Source organism: Schistocerca nitens, chromosome 3 (genome assembly GCF_023898315.1).
Source record: "Schistocerca nitens isolate TAMUIC-IGC-003100 chromosome 3, iqSchNite1.1, whole genome shotgun sequence".
Taxonomy (NCBI): domain Eukaryota; kingdom Metazoa; phylum Arthropoda; class Insecta; order Orthoptera; family Acrididae; genus Schistocerca; species Schistocerca nitens.
The window spans coordinates 69797582-69823432 of NC_064616.1; the positions used below are offsets into that span (position 1 = coordinate 69797582).

At 38.6% G+C, this 25851-nt stretch overlaps 1 protein-coding gene across 3 annotated transcripts in view; it reads left to right on the top strand.

Annotated features, from left to right (window-relative positions):
• LOC126248029 (sarcolemmal membrane-associated protein-like) overlaps positions 1–25851 on the top strand; it is a 330102-nt gene that overhangs the window by 271243 nt on the left and 33008 nt on the right. For 2 of the 3 annotated variants that reach the window (XM_049948630.1, XM_049948631.1), the window contains 2 exons: positions 4035–4197; positions 7537–7671. In XM_049948630.1, coding sequence (XP_049804587.1) covers positions 4035–4197; positions 7537–7671 — 298 coding nt within the window. Of the gene's footprint in view, positions 1–4034; positions 4198–7536; positions 7672–11657; positions 11843–25851 lie in introns of all 3 variants that reach the window. The other variant, XR_007545401.1, reaches the window with a different exon arrangement.

Sequence of the window (25851 nt, forward strand, 5' to 3'; positions counted from 1 at the left end):
GCCTCAGAATTTTAATATGGAGTGAAAAGGGATTGCCGCGCCGTCACGGTTAAGTGGTCACGGTGCTGGACTGTAAAGTGTAAAAGTCATGTTCAAACCTTCTTCGGGCCATTTTTCTATTTCCACAATATTATGAACTGTCCATCCCATCATTGAAATGTTTGTTCTCTTTCCATAGTCTGGGTAGTTGTCATACTATACATTGGTTATAGAATATGAGCCCTGTGGTAAGAATATGTTATTGTTGCAAGCAAACTTAATGCATAGTGAGAGCAGGTGAGATACTTCATACTTAGCTCATAGAAATGAAAACAACAAACAAACAGGTGTGAACTATGTTACAATAAAGGAATTCAAGAGTCAAAACTTCCAAAAGGGAACACAACTTCAAATACAGGTAAACCGTGTGATTCTGAAACAGTTGCATTAATTTGTTGCAGCTTACATGACAAACTATTATGTTTTCATTCCCTTGGGAGTGATCACATTCACATTCATACAAACACTTAACTCTGGCAAGGAGCCATATCTCACTCAGTTACGAGGCATATAAGTTGTTGCGTCAGTAAGAGATTCCCCGTCATATGACACACGTTCTGTCACTAATGCCGTGTATGACACACCCAACTTTTTTTTCAGTTTAGGATTCGGTTCACTTGCCACCTTGTCATCAAACATTTGCAGTTCCCATTCAAAAGAGATTTGCTTTCAGCTGCTAATAGAGTAGTTCTGCAGAATCTGCCAGGCACTTTATTGTGAATTGGAGAGTAATCACGTAGATGTAGAATCGACTGTCATTATAGGTCCCTTTCTTACACCTTGCTGTTGCAAAACGATGTTACATCAAAATATTGACACAAACTTGAATGCAACAAAAAAAGGAAAAAAGGCACGAGGGAGGTTTGAATGCGGCTCACCCACCTGATAGTCCATCACCGTGACCACTTACCCACGATGCAGCTGCCCTGTTGAGCCCTCTTTATTGCATTTCATGCCCTTGGACCATTCACTGTTTCTATTTTGCTTTTTTTCAAAATTCGTTAGACCTCCTTCCTGTTTTCATGCTTGATCTGTGTTCAGTTTTTGGTGGGCTGTCCACTGAGCCCTCTGAGGGGGGTGTGATGGAGAGCTTCCCTTGTCAGTATGGTAGCCAGTCCATATGAGCGAGTTGGAAGGTACCCATACAGTTGCAAACCCCGTGACTATGCAGGGAATGCAGTATTGATGCCCGTGGTTTTGCCTCTCGGGATCGTGATGAGTAATAAGTGCCTGTCCATTTGGGGCCACAGAGATTGTTATGGCTCGGTGGTGGCCATGAAGTAGAGCCATTGTTTGGACTGTGCACCATCATGGTATATATCACGTTCAGTCAAATCTGAAGTTACCATCCAGTTTGCATGAGGCTCTGGCAATCTCTTCAGACTAACCTGACTGATTCAGTGCAGACCATTACGATCCCAAGAACTTTCCCTCCATGGCCGCTCCAGGAGACAAAAACAAAATCAAGCAAACTGCAGAAACCTATTCCCCTCAGTGCCTTGTTTGCACCTAGACTGATGGAGGGTCCTGTCTATCTACTAAACCTATGCATTGGGAGAAAACTTCTCCCTCAGTAAACTATGAAGTGCTTGTCTTAAATTGAAACGACAAATCCTGCCCAGTCCTGTTACCCTCTTGCAAGAAATTTGGTGACCTACCTGTTGCTGTAGCACCCCATAAGAGCCTGAACATGGCACAGGGTTTAATTTTTACCCAGGACTTACACTGTAGAGGAATGAGGAATTGTGCAAAAACTTGGATTAGCAAGGAGGCACACTTTATATCATGTACTTAGAGTCCTGCCAGACAACTACGTTGTCACTAGAGAATTCATCCTCACTATTGAGAGGGGATTGACTTCCTAAGAATGCTAATATCTGGTACACTGTAGTTATGCAAAGCCACGTTTCCCACCCTCGATGCAGTGCTTTAACCCGCTAAGTGGGTAGTTTGTGCACGTGCGGCTCTTCCGCAGTGGGTAATATGCACCAGCATGTGGTGGTGCTGCGTACTGTTCTTGCACATAAAAGTTTTCCTTCACGTTTTCATTGTTTAATTTAAGTTGATATTGGATGGAAATGAATAAAATATATTGCATAAGTTAACAAAACTATATTTTTACAATATTACAAGTCATTTTCAGTGTGAAATGCTTCAAAACAAGGTGCTGCACACAACGAAACTTCACATTCTGTGCACCGGTATGAAGTCTCTTTGCGAAGGCCTTTTCTCGTGCACACCACACACCTCCCTGTTGGTCTTTCCTTCATTGTGGGCAGCAGAAGGTCTGGAAAATGCCTGGCTGTAAGGCGTGTTGCTTTCGGTGTTCGAGGTAGGTGTCCTACTGATGTCCCTTGTTGTGGTGAAGATATGGTCAGCTGTTCGCCAAGACTAATTGTGAAGCTCATTCTACTTTGTTCGTCACCATGCTTCTTGTACAGAATGTATGCATTGAAGCATGCAATGTCCAACAAGTGACGGAAATGATTCTGATAATATTTCTTCAGTCTGAATCCTGGACATCTGGTAGCTTTGTAACTGAGTATCGCACGCCCCCCATATTCTTGTTGTAGTCAGCAAAAACGTGCGGCTTTTGAAGGGTTCCCTTCTTCGAGTTTACATTTAAAAATGTATCGTCACGGAAGGTGCTGACCATAACAACGTCTCTTTTGTCCTTCCATTTCATTACCATCTGCTTGCATCTGTAGCCTGTTATATACTCTCCTTTCTTTAGTTTTTCCTTTTTTACGAAGTCAGCGAACCCCTTCCTGTCTTGCCACATTGTGCCGACAATGTTGGTGTTATTGCTGGTTAGTTTATCCACCAAATCTGGACTGGTGTACCAGTTGTCAAGATAAATTCAGTGGCCTTTCCTGAGTAGATCGAGTTCAAGCTCCAGAAAAATTCAAGAGGTTATCTTTTCATCTGGTTAGTGGCTACCACAATTAGTGTCCTATCAGTGTGAACAATATAGTCCCATAAGTACCTGGAACTGCTTTCACAGAGGTCATACAATTTTATGCCAAATCTGCTACGCTTTGATGGAATATATTGCCTCCATCCAAGCCTTCAGTTCTGTAGCAACGACAATTCATCAGTGGTGATGTTCCTTTCTGGTGTGTATACTGATCTGAATTTACGCCGCTGATGCTCCATAATGGGGTGAATTTTGAATAGTTTTCTGCTGATAGTGCCTAGTGGGTCATACAAGGTATTGTCAGCAAAGTGGAGGAATTTTAATAAGAGATGAAACTGCTTTTCACTCATCAGTTTCCTGAAGAAGTCATGTGTAGTGTCCTGCCAACTGCAAACCCTGGAGTGTGCTGGTAAATTGGAATGAGAAGCTAGGAACTGTTCTGCATATAAGTTCGTCTGTTTGGCTATTATTGTGCACAAAGCATCATCCACAAAACACACAAAACAACTCATCACATCACATTGTTTTAGAGGCACAACTATAACACTACTACCACTGAACAAATATTGATTACAAATTGAACTAGCATGCACAAATGCTCTAGGTACCGTCTTCTGCAGTAGTGTCTTGTTGTCAGATGTTTCTGAATTGAAGTCACTTTCACTAGCCTCAGCATCCATGTCTTGAAAAACTTTCAGAACTGTCACTGAAATTATCATCACTTTCTAGAAGCAGCTGCTCCTGCTAGAGAAGCTATTACATACAACAGTGTCTTCATTTGTTTTGCAGCATTTCAGCTCTACTGGTAGCAATCTTTGTCTATTCAACATCTGTCAATGGTGTTGCACTGATAAATTGTCATTGGACAGTAACTGTTGTTGGTATTAGGATATCAATGGAAGACTGGAATTTATTTAAAAATATGACCAGAGGTTGTGCTGGTCAGCATGGATTATTAGTGTGGTATTTTGATGAAGGTTACTTATTAAGTTCATATTCTTGTGTGGAGTTTAAAGAGTGTGCAATGCCATGTTATAATCTCGGTTGTTTTAACAAATATTCTGTGTCATTGTTTCAGGTTAAGAGCAGAGTGTGTGAAGTTGAACAAACAGTGCAGTGACCAGCTTCAAATTCAGGAAGAATTGGAAGCACTGAAATCACATTTGTCAAGTCATCCTATTGGTAACTTCTTAGAAGAAGTGGATGAACTTAAGAACCAGAGGTCAAAAATGACTGAGAAGGTAGTAGTTCTTTTGTGATAATTATGTGATATCTTGAGTAGCATAGAAAGCATAAAGGCTTCCAGAAAATAAGGACTGCTACTATAAAATATTTTCTTTCAACAGTCTCATATTTTAGACATGTAGAATTGTAATTATTGTCAGTACATAAAAAATTAATGTTATTCCTCAAAAAAACAACTGCTGAAATATGCTGACTGAACTGATTCATTTGTAACCTTTACAAAAGGAAACTTAAGGTTTTATTTTCTTGGAACCCAATTTTAATTAGTTACTTTTGATTTATAGTTATAGTATCATTTGAAAGTTAAAAAAATTGTGGTGTGTGAATTACATTGTGCAGTGACAGAGCTGTGCAAAATAGTGAATCTGGTTACCTTTAGTTACCAAATGGCTCATAACAATAGGGGCTGTATATGAATAAGCAAGAGTGGCTGTAATAGTTTATCCCCCACTAATGCTGAATGCAGCAATGTAGTGCCCAAGAAACTGGGCTCCAAATTATATCCCCGTGTAGCCAACCAGAATAAGTTTAATTTGCCAGATTGATTCCATAGAATAGGCATACCCAGTTTGTGTCCACCCATCTTTGTGCAGTCTGTGTCCGTACTCAGTTTCTAATTGTGTTGGTGGAGGATTGTTAAACTACTAAACTCCATCCTTTCCCCACCAATATATGCAGTAGTTAAAAATATGTACAAACACTCTGTTATAGTTGGTTTAACCTTTGAAACCATGCTAGATAAAACTGGTTGTTTAAGCCAGTGTGAGTGAAGGTTTCTAAGGAGTGAGATAATGCAAGATGGCCTTCAGAGACAGCATAGTCCTCAGTCTTTCAGCCGTATTGTCATATTATAAACAAAACAAAACAAAATCGAAATGTAATGAGTAGGCACCCAAATCCATTTTTATAGCAAATAATATAAATAAAACCTATAGAAATCCACTATATTCTGGTGTGTTGTTAAACTAAATTCCTTGTTCCATTTTCTAAAAGTTAATTGAACATGATTGCATCAATTTTCAGTTCTGCTAAGTTTATTGTTTCTGCTGTGATGTTCCATGGAGACTATTCTTTGGTCAGCTTCACAATGTATAGCAAAAGTTGAGTAGCTCACTACAAAATTCAGAATAAGCTATAGTTCGCAAGATGGTCTGTAGTGCGACAACTTGACACCTGTCTGCACAATGTACACTATGTGATCAAAAGTGCCCGGACACCTGGCTGAAAATGAGTTAAAAGTTTGTGGTGCCCTCCATCAGTAATGCTGGAATTCAATATGGTGCTGGGTCACCTCTAGCCTCAGTGACAGCTTCCACTCTCGGAGGCATACATTCAATCAGGTGCTGGAAGGTTTCCTGGTGAATGGCAGTCCATTCTTCATGGAGTGCTGCACCAAGGAGAGGTATCGATGTCGGTTGGTGAGGCCTGGCACGAAATCGGCATTCTAAAACATCCCAAAGGTGCTCCTATAGGATTCGGGTCAGGACTCTGTGCAGGCCAGTCCATTACAGGGATGTTATTATCACGTAACCACTCCGCCACAGGCTGTGCATTATCAACAGGTGCTTCATCATGTTGAAAGATGCAGTCGCCATCCCCAAATTGCTCTTTAACAGTGGGAATTGAGAAGGTGCTTAAAACATCAATGTAGGCCTGTGCTGTGATAGTGCCGTGGAAAACAACAAGGCGTGCAAGGCCTCTCCATGAAAAACACGACCACACCATAACACCACCGCCTCCGAATTTTACTGTTGGCACTACACCCGCTGGCAGATGACATTCACCGGTCACTTGACATACCCACACCCTGTCATCTGATTGCCACATTGTGTACCGTGATTCGTCACCACACACAATGTTTTTCCACTGTTTAATCGTCCAGTGTTTACAGCAATCAAGCCGTTGCTTGGCATTTACCGGTGTGATGTGTGGCTTATGTGCAGCCGCTTGACCATGAAATCAAAGTTTTCGCAGTTCCCGCCTAACTGTCATAGTACTTGCAGTGGATCCTGATGCAGTTTGGAATTCCTGTGTGATGGTCTGGATAGATGTCTGTCTATTACACATTACGACCCTCTTCAACTGTCAACAGTTTCTGTCAGCCACCAGACAAGGTCTGCCTGTATGCTTTTGTGCTGTACATGTCCCTTCATGTTTCCACTTCACTATCACATAGGAAACAGTGGACGTAAGGATGTTTAGGAGTGTGGAAATCACGCATACAGATGTATGACACTAGTGACACTCAATCACCTGACTACATTAGAAGTCCACGAGTTCCACGGAACGCCCCATTCTGCTCTCTCACGATGTCTAATGACTACTGAGGTAACTGATATGGAGTACCTGGCAGCACAATGCACCTAATGTGAAGAAGTATGTTTTGGGGGGTGTCCGGATACTTTGGATCACATCGTCTATATGAAACATTGAGAATTTCATAGTCCTGTGAATGGGAAATGTTGGCACATAAATTGTACAGTCTGTATAATTTTGTCAAATGACCGTCAACTGTTTTTAAAATTGGTGTATGTGGGGAGAAAGAGTAGGCACTTTTATGATGGAGTAAAAAAATTGCTTACACCCTGACTCACAAAATGATAATTACGTCAGAAGGTTACTCGAACTATACTTTGTAGTTGGATAGATAAAAAATTACTCACCAATCAGCAGCAGGAGAACACACACATAAAAGGTATTATAGTTTGCATGCTTTTGGAGCCAGTGTCTCTCCTTCCTGGCAGAAGGGTTGAAAGGGAAGGAAGAGGAGTGAAGGAAAAGGACTGGTGATGCTTAGGATAAAGGGTAGAATTTGAAAAAGTCATTCAGAACACCAGGTCAGGAGAGACTTAACGGACAAGATGAGAAGGAAAGACCTTACCAGTCCTTTTCCTTCACCCCTCTTCCTTTCCCCTAAACCCTTCTGCCAGAGGAAGGAACCACTGGCTGCAAAAGCAAGCAAACTTTAATAACTTTTATGTGTGTGCTCTCCTGCCACCACTTGGAGAGTAGATTTTTTTATCCATCAAATTACATTATCTTTTCAAGAACTGATTATTTTCATTGATATGGAACTATACTTAGATTGAGCATAAAGTTAGTAGGAAAATATATGGCTTCAAAAGTGTCTTTAATAATGGAAAAAGTTGAAATATTGGCAAGAAACATTTAAAAGTTAAGCATGAAATAAAGATTTTTTACGTTTTGTAGTGTTAATATAACTATAGTCTGCAGTGTACTATTTACTCGAAGGCTTTTTGCATAATCAACTGTATTCTAACATGAATGTAACATATTAAAAGATTTAATTAAAATGTTTCTTTTTTGCTTTCTAGGTGAATTGTCTTGAGGAAGAACTTGTGCTTGTGAAAGAGAGGTATGCAAAATGCAATGATGAACAAACTCGTCTGATAAAAGAACTTGAAATACTGAAACAAGACAGTGGTAGTTTGCTTAATCAGACATATGCTGTGAGTAATTTGCCTAATTTTGCTTGTTCTTAAGTTAACGTTGAAGTTAATTTATCATTTTGGTAATACTGGCACTGATGTGTGTGACATATCTTGTTAATGCTGGAATTCTACTCATTTTTAACACCTTTTTTGATTTTATATTCATTTGCTGTAAGTTATTTCGATTCTTGTATGTTACAAGTCAGAAATATTTTCACTGGGAAAGCTTAACAGTCTTCATGTGTTTTCTACAGAATACTCTTGATACTAATACATGTGTAGAAAGTGTATTTTGTAGTGATACAGTATGTAAAACTAGACACACCAGTGGATTACTTCAAAAAGTGGGCCACAGGCATCTTCATTTGAACTATCATAATTGACTTCATTTTATCTGCTCCTCCCAATCCACTCCCCCACTTGTTACACACAACGCCATTTGCCTACAACGAGATCAAGCTCCCCAGTCCCACGCTCCTATCCTGTGCACCGGATGCCACTCCCTCCCAGCCATGAGCCACATTTCCTCAACTCTCCCTCATGATCCCTACTCTCCCTTCATCCACTCCACCATACACAACACTTCATCCCAGACAAATTTCAGCACTTACACAATGTATTCCTGCCTGGATAATGTAGCATGTAAAAGTGTGTGTGTGTGTGTGTGTGTGTGTGTGTGTGTGTGTGTGTGTGTGTGTGTGTGAGAGAGAGAGAGAGAGAGAGAGAGAACTATTTTATCAGAGGGAGTTTAAAATAGCTTTATCTTCTGCATATAAATATCAAAAATGTAAACAGTTATCAGTTACTGGTATCCACATCAACTGGCAAAGCCGAGTTTGGAAAGATAATGAGCATAAGCATATGTTTACAAAACAAAATGCACACAAATGCAACAACATACCAGTGCACTTGAGTCTTTGGTGCCAAGCCATTTATTGGTGCCAAAATGGTCTAAGAGCTTAAATTGAAAAGTTGATGTAGTGCAGAAGCTTTTAACATGGCAGTTTTAGGTGGGGGTTGTACTGAATTGTGGTTGCATCAAATACTGCTAGACGTCAGACCTGAACTACCTCATTTACAACACACTGCCCACCTCAGCAAGCAGTTGTGCAGTATCCATTCGTATATGCGTTGTTTTCTTTCCTTATGTTGAAATGAGTGAAAAGACTAAGGCTGGTCGATCTTTGATTTCAATTATGACCCTCACAATACCAGAAGGAATCGGCAATCCCTGTGACCACGTCAGTTCTGCTTATGCAGAACATGAGTTTAAGCTGCTGCCATGGCAGAGGGAGGTGAGGATTGTTTCCCCACACCGTTCCTCATCTGTTTGGTGGTCAAAATTTTAGTTTGTATGTGCCCGCAGCCATGTGCCAGTATATAGTTTCCGCTCACTGCACTATAGCAACTGAAAAACAGAACCTGTTAGCATAGTTTGACCGCACCGAATTTCTTATTGTAATGTGTGAATAGTTATTTTCAGTTCTACTGCTATTCTAAGCTCTTTGTCAGCTCTATATATAGTGTCGTCAAGTATGGGTAGCATAGCTTTGAGTGCCCACGCAAGATTAGAATTAATATGCTGCAGATTATGTAAGAATAAAATTGGGCTGGGAAAAATATAATAATATCAAGAAACACTTTAGATCAGAGATGCTTTCAGTTTATCGACAGGAAAATAATGCTGCTTCTTAACAAAATGATCATTTGTTGAAAGCTTCAATACAGGCAAAAGAAGAAAACAGAGGCAGTTTCAGAAAATAAACTGTTGAAGTTTTTGCAAAAGCAAACATTCCGGTCAAAAAGTTCCCCAATCATCACTCTTTTTAACAGTCCATTTCAAAACTCTAAGGCTTTGTCTTCACACATATAGCATGACAAGCTTTTAAATTTGTGCAGCATTTTACAAACAACAAATGTCAGGTGCTGGTCCCTAATTACATGTAATATTTTCAGTTACAAAAATATTTTAGCCCCCTCACAATGACATCAGTGGTGTGATGTAGTTGAAGAACTATGTAAAAATTCCCATATTTTTTGTGTTTTGAACATATAGTACATCAGATGGAGAAGACAAGTAAGAAAATTAAATGAACAGAGGAAGAATTATACTATTCAATAATATGAGGAGATATTAATTTTTGTGTTGCAGCAAAGAAATGTCTAACAAATAATGAATAGCAATAAGAAATTCCAACCCAGTATATTTTGAATATATCATCTAGGATTCTTGGTACCCAACCACACTTACCATGGTGATAAGAGAGGAGGAGCAACAGCAGTTGTTGTTGTAGGTGGTAGGTTGTACTGGTGGTAGTTGTAGGAGGGGGAGGAGAAAGAGTAAGGAATAATTGATATCTTATGAGCATGAGTAAATACGAAGTTTGACATAAAAATAAATTTAAAAAAAGAGCAAACCACTCCCTCATCCCCTCTTGAACCATCTTCAACTGACGATGGCTCAAGAAATACACAAAGTGCTTGAACTTTAAAAAAGAAGCTACAGCTCAAACTGAAGAGGAATCATCTCATTAGAGATTTAAAATAGCTGCAGAAGTAAATAAATAGCATATCATCTGATAGAGGTGGATGAAACGGAAAGTGGTGCAAAACTGAAAGAAATTAAGAAGAATGCTCATCAGGCAATGGAAATCGATGTGAGAACAACAGATATTGATATAATCAAAATACATGGTTGAAGAGGAAATTCCCTTGCTTGTAGGGAAGGTAATCAACATAAATTTGTCTGGTATGCTTAACAGTAGTATCAGCAATAGCTGATCATTGTCTAGTCATTCAAGAAGACAGTAAGGAGTTTTACTTCACTGTATAGATATACTCTGAATTTTCTGTTACACAGGGTGTGTGTTCCACAGTGGAAAGTATTTGTATCTAACCTGATAGTATCAGAACATAGCTGTCCCACAGAGGATACCTAGCTCCTGACAAACTTATGATTTGTTCTTTATTTAGTCAAATTAATGACTAACACACAATCCAGGATAAGTATGAAAGAAATGCAAACAGTTGAAAAGATGGTGATACTGTTGATACAGTTAATAAAGGATACAAATGAAATAGTAAGAAAGTCTCCAGCCACTAATTTACATTTTCATCAACTGTTTTTATGTAATGGCAGTATATATGGAAAATTCGCATTTGGTATTTTTCAAGATAAATGAAAATGAACTGTAATGTCATAATTTTCCATATTTGTATTAAATGATTGCAATAATGACATTGAATGGTTGCCAAAATAAAGTTGTGGAAAACAGTTGTTGCATAGAGAACTATTACAAAGTATCTATTAATTTAGTCACACATAAGATTTGTGTGACTCATAAACAATGAAATGGATATATCATTCTGATGTTACTGTCCTGTTAAAAGGTGTATTCACTAAAAAAAATATTGGTTGCAAACCGTGAAATGTATGCACAAAAAATTAATCGAAGTGTGAAAAGCTTCCGTACTTTAACATGTGAAAATGTAAAATCAGAATGTTAAACCACTTTTGCACAGAAAGAGTTATGGTTGTTACCTGGAAAGCTCTGAAGTGCTTAAGAGATATGAGCTACAAGAGACATGAATTTATCATCATGAATTGCATAGGACAGTTCTTGGAAGTAATGTTACTACAGGAAGGAGGAGAGTGTTGGACAAAGTGTGATACTTTTTGGTGTTTCAAGAAATTATTACTGTTTCTAAGCTAAGTCCTGTTATATGATTGTTGGCAAAAGCAGAAACTGGAGTTGAAGTGACTAATGGGTAGCTGTGCAAGGAGTATATCTTTTGTATGCATATCTTTTCTTTTCTGTTCTTTTATTTCCCGTTTCTGCTTTCCAACTTGCCTCCTAATATTTTTGCGTGCTTTAGTACAGCTTTATTTGCTTGCATTTTCTTTTGTGTTTGTGTATATGTAAGTGTTCTCTTTTGTTGATTATTTTCTTGTTAATGTTTTATTTTTATTTCAGTATTTCTCTCATTTCTGTTGCCATTTGCAGGTGCCTGTTCACTTATTTGTTTCCATGGCCTTCGCTGTTGTGGCTATTGTGATGGTCATTAACCAGTTGGTGTGACCACAGTTATTAGACCCCTCATCCTATCCTAAATAATCCATTATCTTTATCACCATTACAGCAATACTCTAGGCCAGCTTCTAGCTTAAGTCTGCCAGTCCACATTGAAGGTAAAATTTTATTTATTGACCATGGCGTTCTTATGTAACTGCCAATGTGTGATGACATCCCATTATTTCCCATATAAACTGAATGCTATTTGCGTGCCTTCTTCACATAACAAGTGGTGTGGACTTCTAAAGTGCTTGGGTACCTGTATCTTTATTCTTCAAATAGCTTTCCTTACAATCAAGCTTTTAATATATTGCATTGTAAAACAGTGTTTTTGGCTTGTTAGTTATTTGTAGATCAGCAGTATTTGGATATATATTAGTGTAATTTGAGTAGTACTTACTTAACAGAAACTAAAGTTATTGAGTCTCCAACTCTATTCAACAGTATTTATTTCCCTACCAGAAAAACATACTTTTATGTGGACACATTAGATGTTTCTGATAACAGTTCAGCTACCAATATGTGATACTTATTGCTGAATCTATTGTGGAAGCTGGTTATTTCCCCAGTAGATGGAGTTAATTCATGGTTTTCTGTAAAATACAAAATCTGATCAGTCTCAGCAGTCACTTGCGGCAAAACACTGCTTGACAGAAAGAAATATCTCTGGGTGATTACACATGGTCATATACCACAGTTTTCTCGTTGATACATTATGCTAATCGGAAGTGTGGGTGGTCCTACACAGCATAAGGGGCATGGTCATTAAAGACAGTGTCCCATAAATTTTCAAATATATCTACAGACAAGTACCAACATTACTTTATGTGCAAAATGTTTTAAGCATTCTGTCACACGTCTTACCAGAATACTGGTTAAAGATATCTTTTTGTCCATTTACATTTGTTTACAGTATGGGAATTGGATATACCAATGAAAATACACGGAAGAGCCAAAGAAACTGGTAAACCTGCCTAATATTGTGTAGGGCCCTGTGAACACACAGAAGTGCCACAATATGATGTGGCGTGGACTCGGCGCATGTCTGAAGTAGTGCTGGAGGGAATTGACACTATGAATCCTGCTGCAGGGCTGTCCAAAAATCCGTAAGAGTACGAGGGAGTGGAGATCTCTTCTGAACAGCACAATACAAGGCATCCCAGATATGCTCAATAATGTTCATGTCTGGGGAGTTTGGTGGCCAGTGGAAGTAGCAGAAGAGTGTTCCTGGAGCCATTCTGGATGTGTGAGGGTGTCACAGTGTTCTGCTGGAATAGCCCAAGTCCATTGGAATACACAATGGACATTAATGGATTCAGGTGATCCGACAGGATGCTTAAGTATGTGTCACCTGTCAGAGTCATATTTAGATGTATCAGGGGTCCCATATCACTCCAACTGCACACGCCCCACACTGTTACAGAGCCTCCACCAGCTTGAACAGTCCCCTGCTAAGATGAAGGGTCCATGGCTTCATGTGGTTGTCTCCATACCTGTACACATCTATCCACTCAATACAATTTGAAACGACACTCGTCCAACCACGCAACCTGTTTCCAGTCATCAACAGTCCAATGTCAGTGTTGACAGCCCCAGGCGAGACGTAAAGTGTTGTGTCATGCAGTCATCAAGGGTACACAAGTGGGCTTTCGGCTCTGAAAGCTCATATTGGTGATGTTTCGTTGAATGGTTTGCACGCCAACACTTGTCGGTGGACCAGCATTGAAACATGCAGCAATTTTTGGAAGGGTTGCACTTCTGCCATGTTGAACAATTGTCTTCAGGTGTCATTGGTCCTGTTCTTGCAGGATCTTTTTCCGGCCGCAGCGATGTCTGAGATTTGATGTTTTACCGGATTCCTGATATTCACGGTACACTTGTGAAATGGGAAACTCCCCACTTCTTCACTACCTTGGAGATGCTGTATCCCATCGCTCATGCGCTGACTGTAACACCACATTCAAACTCACTTAAACCTTGATAACCGGCCATTGTAGCTTGATAACCGGCTATTGTAGCAGCAGCAACCGATCTAACAATGGCAACAAACATTTGTTGTGCTATATAGGGATTGCCGACTGCAGTGCTGTATTCTGCCTGTTTACATATCTCTGTATTTGAATACGCCTGCCTATACCAGTTTCTTTGACACTTCATTGTATTTACAGCCGAGACATCTGCAGTGGTCTCTATAAAATTTACCTAAGAGTCTGGTTTCACAGAAGCCCTTCTGTGTGGTTATGAGTTTCTGTTTGCAAGAAATGATTAATGTGAAAGGTGGTGGTGATGGTGGTGGTGGTGGTGGTGGTGGTGGTGGTGGTGAAAATAGCTTCCTGTCTGTTCAAGTTTGTAGTGCATGCCATTTCCCCTCCTCCCCTGCCTAAAAAAATAGAAAAAAATATCATCATACTGTTTATAAAATCATTCTGTTCAGAATGAGACTGTGTTAGTACTGAGGATCTGTTGTAGTGTTTCTAAACAGTTGTTCTAAAATTGTCCATCTTAAGGAACAGAGGTAGCATTTGTTAAGGTAACTGTTACAAATGTTTTAGCATACAGCCACTAATTTTAGGAAAACAATCCACAGCAACATGTTTTGGGAATCAACCTGCTATCACCTGTATGTCTTAAGTTAATCCTGTATGAAATGCATGTCAAAAGCAGTCAAGGTCAAAGTATAAACACAAAAAAAAAAATTATTTGGACATGACGTTCTTGTCTTACTTCAAAAATGGCAGCACGAGATTCCCCGCTCCCCTTATCTGTGTTACAACACATCCTCCAAAGTGTTGTTTCCATAATGGGCTAAAAACCAGTTATTTCAGCAGCCTCTCCATGCACCACTAGTAAATATATGTATGGCAATGACAGTGTGTGCTGAGCCATTAGCCATTCCATACCATTCCATAACATTCTAAGTATGATACATGGGTATGGAGAGAACCACAGTATAGGTTATCTGTGCAAGACCTTTCACATTTATTTTACTATAACCATCCATAAAAAGATCTAAAAACCTATTGAAGAAGGCATTACCATTCTCACCAGTTTGTACATAAAGTACATTATGAAACATAACCAGGTGAATTAATGTTTCAAGCTCCTCGGGTAAGTCAAGTTTTTTTATCCACGTGTATCATCTTGAAGTCCTCTTCTATGCCTTTCAGGGTGTGATTAGTTTCATGTATATGTTCACAACTATTGATCTGCCATGGTTGCCCAATCTAAAAGCGTCTGAGTGATCCCTATATCTTATCGAAAATTGAAACTTTCCTGGCAGATTAAAACTGTGTGCCCGACCGAGACTCGAACTCGGGACCTTTGCCTTTCGTGGGCAAGTGTGGAAATTATCGAAAATTGCCTGCCTTTTTGTCCTATATATTTTACATTATATGATGAACATTGTATTTTATAAATGCCTACCTGTTCAGATTTACTTATGCTATTGCCAACTTCATGTTTTAAGCTGTGTCTCATTAATTCTTTTGCTGGACATCGTAGGGCTGAAAAATGTTTAAAATTTTAGAAAGCATTCTTGTCTGGAACACAGCAATCAGTATGAAATGTTAGAAATCAATAAAGAGAGTCTCTACCACAATCATGCCTGGTTTTATTGATTTTTAACATTGAAAAATTTTTGCTAGTTTCTGTGAAAAATATGGTAAAGTGACACTCTCCTTACCCATTGCTATTTTCTCTTTCTGTTTCTTCTTGCCCATATGGTTAAGACAAATAGGTAAGAAATTCTCAACAAGAGCCAGGGAGCATGTAGATGATTTTAGACTGGGCAACTACAGCAGATCAGTATTTGCCATACATATATGTGAAACTAGTCACCACCTGTGAGGCAGCATAAAAGAGGTGATGCATATGGGTAAGAAAGGAAAGAAAATTGACGTACTTGAGGAGCTGGGAATAGCAATCCTTTGGCTTAAGTTTGCAAATGTACAAACTGGTGAAAGGTTCACGCCTATTTCAATGGATTTTCAGACGTTCTCAATGTTGGTATTACTTCAATAAATGTGAACAGTTTCACACAGATAACGGGTGTAGTCTGTTCACGAACTAATGGTGCATGGAGAAGCAGCTGATGCAATTGGTGTGTAGCCCCTTATGGAAGCAATGCTTTGGAGGATGTGGGGTAACATAGACAAGCAGAACAGGGAATCTGATGTTGTCACTTTCAAAGTACCACGATGATTTCATGTACAAATAATGTTATTTGTTCCTATATTTTGACTTTTTTGTGCTTTCAAAGTTTATTTTATATGAGATTAACTTACACAGCCAAATGATGGAAGCCTGACTCCTCTCTATTGTTGAGAAAGGCTATTGGCCAAAAGCTTTAAGTGTGAAAATCTTTTTGTTGTGCCTGTCTGCGACTCAAAATTTCTATGGTGTATATTTTGCTAGTAATATGTCACCTACTCAAGAATACAAAGTTATTACTGAGAAGTGTGGAAGTCAGTGTTCACAAGTGCAATCAAATTGCAGATTACAAGACTTTATTTAAGATGAAGGAGCAATATCTAAGGGTGAGAATGAGATTTGTAGACGTGATATAGCACTCACAAAAGAATATAAAAATATAGGAAAGATTGCTTTGAGAACATGATGTGTTCAGAGATTGACAATGGACAACTTAGGATCTGTAAGAATGAGAAGTAGACTGAACCAAAGCTTTTTTTAGCAATTTATTCATGATTTCACATCATTACAACCACTGCACACTTCCAGATTAGTTATCTGTGCATAGGTCGTTCCATTTCCCGTGAGCTTGTCGTATTGAGGTAGGACAGAATTGACAGATGCACTTAGTGTGTGTAATAGTAATTATTTTCTTGGTGTCATATACCATCAGTCCCTGCGACATTTAAAAAAATGCATCATGGAATTTTTTGATTATTTGAATTTCAACAGTATCTCTTTTAGACATCTGTTGCATTCTATGACAGATCATTGCTGCTGTGGTATATTCAGAATTAATGACCATGAAGAATTAACTGTGATACTAAAAAAACAAAAATTCTTTAACACCACAAAAAGGTCGGGTTGTTATGGAATGACTCTTCTGATTAAGTGTAACCAGATTTGTATTTCTAAAAAAAAGCTTGACCACTATGGCATGTGTGTAGTCCACATAATTGCAACAGACAATTGCAAAACTATAATGCAGAACTGTGCTGAATTTGGCCTATGGGGAGGCTTTATCAAAACTTGAGTTGTAGTAAAATATTTCTACAGAGCAGCGACACACTTTGTCATTAATCCTGCTTCCTCAATACACCTACAGTTGATAATAAATAGCTATTGGGTTGGTTGCAGTTAGGGCTAACCAAGTAAGTGGCAGGCAACATTGCACAAGGGAAGAAATTTGTACATAAATTTAATCCCATACTGATTGAACTGCCATATTCAAGCAGTGCTTTTGAAACCATGAGTTCTATGAAATAGGAGTGACAACTAACACAGTTGGCAGCACAGTTGAATTATTCATACCCATATGTGCAAAGCAGTGACAAAACACACAATCACAATTAATAAAGGTAACCAATAAGGGATGGCAGCGGTAGTGTAACTCTGCTGTTTGTTTCCATATAGCTCCTCAGTGCAATGCAGCACAATATAGTTTTTGGAGATCTTTTTCATTCTAATACATTTAAAGTATTTCTCACACTAAAGTCGAATCTGGCATGCTTTTCTAGCAGTTACTAAATTTAGCTATTGCTCAGGGCAGATGTCCTGTGTTACAGTTAGTAAAATGATTTATATTTAGCCCACAATTCTGTATTTTGTCTTTATCAAACAATGGAAATTTCAAGTTGGAAAATCAACAATGTTATGAAAAAGATAGATTGCTACTCACTGTATGAAGATGACAGTTAGTTGCAGACAGGCGCAATGAAAATACTGTTACACATTGAGCTTTTGATCAAAGCTTTGTTCAGAAAACACACACACACACACACACACACACACACACACACACGACCGCTATGTCTGGCTGCTCTGGCCAGAGTGCAACTGCTTTGGATGGATGCATCAATGTGGAGTGGGGTGGGAAAGGGGGAGGGATAGCAGGGTATGGGTGGGTGGGGTGAGGGGGAGAGAGAAATGTGGTGGGCTGTGGGAGGGGGGGAGGGGGGGAAGCAGGAAAGGAGAGGAGCACAGAAGGGGAGAAGATCGGTAGGTGTGTTGGCAGAGAGCAGCACACAATGAGGGAGAAGGTGATACACGACAGAGGGCATGGAATGAGGATAAGGTGTCTTGGCCCTGAATCCAGATCACAATGATATCAGCAATGAATCTGAATTAGATCAGGGGTTTGGGCTTCGGGAAGGCTAGGAAACTTTCCTCTTGATGGCCTATAAACATGTTGGCATAGGAGGGTGCTACACGGCTGCCCATGGCTTTGTCATGGATTTGTTTGTATACCTTCCCTTTAAAGCAGTAGAAGTAGTTGTGCATTACAGTAACGTTGGTAATGAATATGAAAAAAGAGAGAGTAGATTTGGTGTCTGAAGGACATTAGGAGAGGTAGTGTTCACAGTGGCAAGTCCATGGGCTGAGGGACGTTGAAGCCCCTTCCCTACACACAAATATCCCTTATGCTCAAGGTCTTGCAGTATTGAACTCTCTCTCTCCTAATGTCCTTCAGACTCGTACATGACTACCTCATTCCTCATACATGTCACTAACTTAATTCCAGCACACAACTACCTCTCCTTTGAAGGAAAGGTACACAAACAAATCTTCAGCACAGCTGTAGGTACCCGCATGACACCCTTCTGTGCCAGCCTGTTTATGGGCCATCTAGAGGAAACCTCTCTAGCTTCCCAAAACCCCAAACCCTCAGGTTCATTGGTGATATCTTCATGATCAGGACTTGGAGCCAAGACATCCTACCCTCATTCTTTCACAACCTCAGCACCTTCTCTACCATCTGCTTCACCGGATCCTCCTCAAAAACCAACAACCACCAACAGTACCTACATTTCAACAGCTGCCATCCACTCCACATGAAAAAATCCTGTACATACAGCCTGGCCACCTGGGGATAGCATATCCACAGTGAGAACAACTCCTTTTCTCAGTATGCTAAAGGTCTCTCAAAAGTGTTCACCAGCAGGCATTATCCCCCTGATGTAGTCCACAAGCAGATTTTCTGTGCAATACCCCCACACAGCCTCGATCCTCTAACCACCACCGATCTACAATCCTTCATCAGGGCTTCGATTATCTGTCATTGTGCTCTGAAATGAGAGACATCCTACGGAAGACCGTACCCACCCCTCCTAAAATGGGGTTCCACCACCACCCACACAACCTCCACAACATACTAGTCCATCCGTGTGATACTCTCAATCCCAACCCCTTGCCAAAGGGCTGATATCCCTGTGGAAGACTCAGGTGCAATACCTGCCTAATCTAACCACCCAGCACATCTTATTCGAGTCCTGGCATGTGCTTGTACAACCCCATCTGAGCCTGGGCCACCTCTGAAAGGAGTCACGTCATATACCAGCTGTGCCAGAATCATTGCACAGCTTTCTATATGGGAAGCGGACCACCCCGTGGCACAACATGCAGGTAAACATACCATCCTTGATTTTATGGCTGCTTCACAACCCAGGCCCTCTAGATCCTCTCCGTCAGCACCAGCTTTTCTGAAGTGCACAAATGGGAGCTATCCTTACAAAACATTCTCCACTCCCAAAATTATCCCAGCCTCAACCTGCGGTAACCTACTTGCCTCACACCCTCCATCCAACAATTTCCGCCCCCCTGTTGTATCACCTCTTTCCAGTTCACATCCCCTCACACTCCTTGTGTGCCACTCTCCCACAACACACCCACCCGTCTTTGACTCTTCTCCATTCCATCCCTCCCCCACAGCCTCACGGTTCTGTGCCTTGCAGCCTTCTCCTGCCAACATTAGTCCCTGCATGCTCCATCATGTAGTGCTCACTTTTCTCCTCCCATCTGTACCCTGCTGTCTGTGTCCCTTCCCCATCCCACACCGGACTGCTGCTTCCATCCATTTGACACAATTGCCTGGGATCGCAGTCATGTTTGTGAGGTGTGCTTGCTTGTGTGGCACTGTATGTTTTTCCTTTCTCACAAGGTTTTGATGAAAAGCTCAATGCATAACAGTTTTGTCGTGTCTGTCTGCAACTCAAAAATGTGTCGCCTTAATGGTGGGTAGCAATCTATCCTTTTCATATTGCTTTTAGTGTTTTGTCTTTGTAATTTATATATTATCAAAATTTAAATGTAAATTATGTGAGTGCTGAAGTTCACAATAAAAATCAAATCCGTATTCTGTGAACAATACGAAACCAGGAACATTGTAGTGATAAAGTTGCAGTCCACAGTCAGCTACTCATACAGTTATCCACCTCCATCCGGCTAAACCTTTTCCTCTGACCAGTGAGCAGTTGAATATGCCCATGGCAGAATTCCTTCCACAACAAGTTTTGGAACAGACAAGGTTAATTGGTATATATGTGATGAAGGAGACACTGTGATACAGTATTGCTCAATGTCTCACACTTGACTCCAACAATATTTGGCGGGCTGGAGGTATTAAATAAGGGGTGATAAAAATGTTTCCATTTAAAAGGTTTGCAGTCCAGGGTTGGTATGCCAACCAGGCAAAATCACCATGAGCACTGAGGCAATCATCCCCACCAAGTCACCTCGTTGAAAATACCCATTTGAGTCAATCCAAATTAAGTGGTTCAATAAAAATTAAGTTGATTGCTTGACCATTTTTAAATATTTTAATTTTCCATATGTAATTACCCTATAATTGAGAAATTCAAAACAGTTTTTAAAAAAATTTTACCTTTCACCGTTACTGAATGGCGGCCATTTTCGTTTGTAAGTGCACGACGATGTTTCAGTTTAGAGGCGTTAGCAAAAATATGAATATCTCTGCACTGGGTTCAAGTTACAATGTTGCAATTGGCATGATTGTTTTTAGAAAAGTGTTCTATACAACATTGTCTATTACACAAAATACTGTAAATTCAAAAATAACCAGTCAAAATTACCTCCAAAGTTTGGTATCCAAATTTTCGAAAATCCACTTTTTAGGCCCAAAAATAACAAACAAGGAGTGATTTATGTGTGTCTATTTTTTCCTATAGTTAGATATCATACACTACTAGCCTCACATAGAGCAAGAACACTTACAAATGTTTCCTTAATTTTTTATGAATTTTTGAAAATTTTCATTTTTTTTGTAAAGTCTGGGGTTAGTTATCTCAAATGGGACTGAATATAAGAATATGAGTTTTGCACAGTTTGTACACCTATATGATAGCAACGTACTGTAAAAATTTCAACATTGATATCTGACTGTGAACGAAGATATGAATTTTTGAAAATGAAGAGATAATTCACATTACTCTACAACTGATCTTATGGCTGTTGCCTGTTCATGTGTGATACTGGTGGGATATAATCAATTATTATTGAAGCAAGGTACTGAATTATTTACAAAAAGTGGAAACATTTTTATTATTTTGACATACTTAAAATAAATATTTTCAATTAACATTCTTAGAGATGCAACTGTTCCTAAACCTGGTGGTGAATGTTAAGAACACACATTTCTTCAGACAGTTTCTGTGATACTGGTAAGACCTCCCAGTTGCTATGGCAAGTTCAAGCACTGAAAGTTTGCTTATAACATTTTTCATTGGTATCCAAACTTTGTCACTAGTAGATTTCTTAAATGATGATCTTGGGCCATCAGGGTGGTAAAAATCCACAAAAACATAATTGTTTTGCAAACTTATTCTTTCAACCTATGCTAGTCTCCACTGTCCATCATACACTATGTCATTCAGCATTAAAGACAGAGATGTAATTTTACTGACACAATGATCCTCATAAAATTTGGTTTCTGATGTTACATAGCATCGAAGTAAATTTTCTGCAATGCCCAGGAATTTGTGGAAATGCCTTGTTCCTTTTATTGCTATACAGTTTTCACATCTGGTTTGAAGTGTTGTTTTCATACGCAGAACCACTTTTTCTTTCTTGATCAGATAATAGGTAATGCCTTTAATATTATCCTTGCAAAAGACATACATGTCCTGTACTGTGAGAATTTGGTCTGTGGTTGGTCTTTGTAGACTGGCTTTACTTACTTCACGTTTTGTTGTACCTCCTACTCCATCACATGCATTTTTACCATGGCAAGATGCAAAAAAGTGTCATTCAGCCTCCAACCCAAAGTCTTCTTTGTGATTGCATAGATTTGAAAAATTATTTTTGTTCTTATACTGACTACCACTTCCATCTGAAAAGTATATCAGCTTCTCAACCTTGGGAAAATTTTCTTTTATGTAATTTATTACATGCTCTTGAAACACATGTACAGCCAAAATGTTGTGCTCCAGGTAGTCACATAGAATGCAAATTGAATAACTGCAAAGTTTATCTTTCAAGATAGTGGTGACTTTTGAGTTTTTGTAAGTTATCAATTAAAGATTCCAAGTACTCTTCCTGGGATTTAAACACTGTTATTTCTGCCCTGTCAGTTGTGACCCACTGTTTGAAGGTAATACTGTCTGTCATTTCCTTATCATATTTGTAAAACAATTCAATAACGGTTTCCTTACCAGGGCATTTATTACACAAACTCTTCATGCATTCGTAACTGTTAGTGTCACAGACCATTAAATCTAGTAACTCTTTGTAGGTAACATCACTGAGTTTGGCACCCACAATCGTCAGTTTGACATTTTGAAGATATAAACAAACACATGTCCCTGAGGATCCGGAGGTGACAAAACTTTGACCTACCAATTTTGCATTCAGGATGAGAATTTTTGAAAGCTACATAAAAGTTCATTTAAATTTGACAGCACTAGTCATTTCTGCGTTGTTACTTAACTCCATTTATAACAACTCGTTCGCTATTTTTGCAACCTGGGCACATTCTACTCTTTTCATCATCTTCATAAAACTGCTGGATTTTTTTAACTGTTTCTTCACTTATACCTACTTCTTTCTTCTTTCCTAAAACTGGAAGAATGCCTTGCTCTTTCACTAATTTCTGGGTTAGTTTAACCAAACAATGAGTAACATTGAATTCATGAACAATTTCTTCTCTTGACCATGAGTCAAGGAGCAAACTTAAAATTTTAAGTTTTTCTCTTTAGATGTCACTGAACATTTAATTTTTAATTTCTCTATTAAGCTCAAACATTCAGTGTCAGATGATGCTGGTGGTAGGTTTTCTTCTTCTTTAGGAATGATGTTGGTATCTGTATTATTAAAGCATGATTCCAAGTCTTTTCTTATTTTGTCTGAAATTTGTTGTACTTTATTTTCAGTAGCCGCTTTTCTTTTTCTGCTACTTAAATTTATTATTTTTGAAGCACGAGATACATCTAACGTAGAACAAGCAAAATCCAATATGCTAACAGCTTCCTCATTAGGAATATAAGTGCCATTAACAAGGTTACATGATTCTGGTTGTGGTTTCACAACAAATATTTTTGAGTAACAATTTGGGCACGGGAGATTTCCAGGTGTCACATTACGTTTGACTTGGGAAGCTATTTAACTCTCACATAACAAGGACAAATGTTCCAGTTTTGTTTCCCTCAAACCTTTAGTAATAAGCTTTTTATGAACTTTAAGTGGATCACAGCACTTCCTTCCAAAAATGTGGTTGTACTGCAAAATATGTTTCTTCTCATGACACACACACACTGATGTTAAAGAAGAACTTACTCGAAATTTAAACAAAGTTTGTGTAACTTCATCAGAGTCATTGACATTTTTCAAGTTTTTTGAAACTGAACCACAAACTGTTTTGTGACACACTTCACTTCCCATCTGTCCAGCAGAGCACTGTTCATCCATGTTATTGCATTCCAGTTAATCTCTCAAAATTAATTAGAAATTACAGACAGAACAAAGCACATAACACATTCTACACTCTCGATGAAGTATGTACGTCCATTCTAACAGAGGTTTCAGAACAGACTGACTACATCAATGCCACACCTAGCAGTAATGTACTTCTACAATGCCACACCTAGCAATAATGTACTTCTTTATTGACAATAAAGTAAATGGGCATTTTTATTACCATAGAACAAAAGCAAAAGCTCCTATTGTTTAATATTGAATTATTAAAAATAAATAAACTAAATGAATGTTGGGTGATAGTGTTAACTAAATATATGTCAAATTAAATGTTATTACAATGAAACAATAAACAATTTAAATAGGAAACAGCCATAAGATCAGTTGTAGAGTAATGTGAATTATTTCCTCATTTTCAAAAATTCATATCTTTGTTCAGTCAGATATCAATGTTGAAATGTTTACAGTATGTTGCTACCATATAGCTGTACAAACTCTGCAAAAATCATATTTTTATATTCAGTTCCACCTGGGATAACTAACCCCACACTTTACAAAAAAATGAAAATTTTCAAAAATTCATAAAAAATTAAGGAAACATTTGTAAGTGTTCTTGCTCTATATGAGGCTAGTAGTGTATGATATCTAACGATAGGAAAAAAAATAGATTCTCATACATCACTCCTTGTTTGTTATTTTTGGGCCTGAAAAGTGGATTTTTGAAAATTTGTATACCAAACTTTGGAGGTCATTTTGACTGGTTATTTTTGAATTTACTGTATTTTGTGTAATAGACAGTGTTGTAGAGGACACTTTTCTAAAAACAATCATTTCAATTGCAGTGTTGTAACTTAACCCAGTGCAGAGATATTAAAATTTTCACAAATGTCTCCAGACTGAAAAATCGTAGCACGCCTACAAATAAGAATGGCCACCATCCTGTAAAAGTGCAAGATAAGTTATTTTAAAAAACTGTTTTAACTTCTAAAATATAGGGCAATCATATATAAAAAAATTAAAATATTTAAAAATGGTTAAGCAACCGTCACTGGACCACTTCATATGAATTGACCGATTTGGTAAAACACAGTGTCCCGTTGCACGAAGTATGCCTGCTTCGCATCCACATGTGGCAGAAATTCTCACCTCTTCAAGGCTTTTTTAAAAGGACAAGAGGCGTAATAATCACATGATGACAGATCAGAATTATAGAGTGGATGTTTGAATGTCTCCCACTTGAGTTGGTGTAACTTTTACATTATAACATTTACGATATGGGGATTTGTGTTGTCATGAAGCAGCAGCACCCATTCCACAGTGGTGGTTTTTAGAAGACACGCTGCCCCATACACATTCTTCGTTCTCTGGTGGATGTCTACCAGTGTATGTCCTTCGGCAGTGAAGAAAAGAATATCAGCACATTGGTCCTGTTTTGATGCACTTGGTAATAACATAGCTGTAGATCACATTTCAGCTTTACCGCACACATGTCAGAAAGACACAGATGCCACAGTTTCTTTGCCTACATGTCAGTGCTTATACACCCACATCAGAGTTGTGCTGCAGTGTATTGATTTCATAACCTTTAGGTTTCGAGACATGCACTTTGCCAGATACCACCAGGCCAAACAAATCATGTTGTCCAATGCCCATAGTTCTGTGGATAGACAGCACCATCTGTTTTTAATGTGAGGCCCTTGAGGAAGCAGAAACAATGTGCTAGTTTTGTTCATGAGAGGAATATTACAAATTTTAACTTCAACAGTAATAAACTTTTACTACACAAGTCTTAAAGTTCGATATCAGTAAATAATGTTACTGTTCTAATATACAGAGAGAAGAGTAAGCTACATTTTTAACAAATCTGAGATAATGACATTAAGTATTAGTGTTTTATTATTTTCTTTTGTGAAGGCAAGGAGAGAATTCGTTGGCTTGCCAGTGTAAGTTTGTGACTTTTATTTATTGAAAATCCATTTGTGGTTTGTATAGTTCCCTTTTAGATAAATGCACATCTCTGATATTTTTGCAGATAAATAGAAGTATTTGCAGATCTTCTAGCACTGCTGAAAAAATTACCATAACTTTTTTGTTGGGCTCAGAATGTTTCCCAGCTGTAATTTCCTTTAGTAGAGAGAGGGAAAAATCTTGTTAATAGTGTGAAAATTTTAACAGTACAGCTGCACTTTTAGATTAGCCTTCTTGCATTGGTTGTCCTTGGGGCATGCCTGTG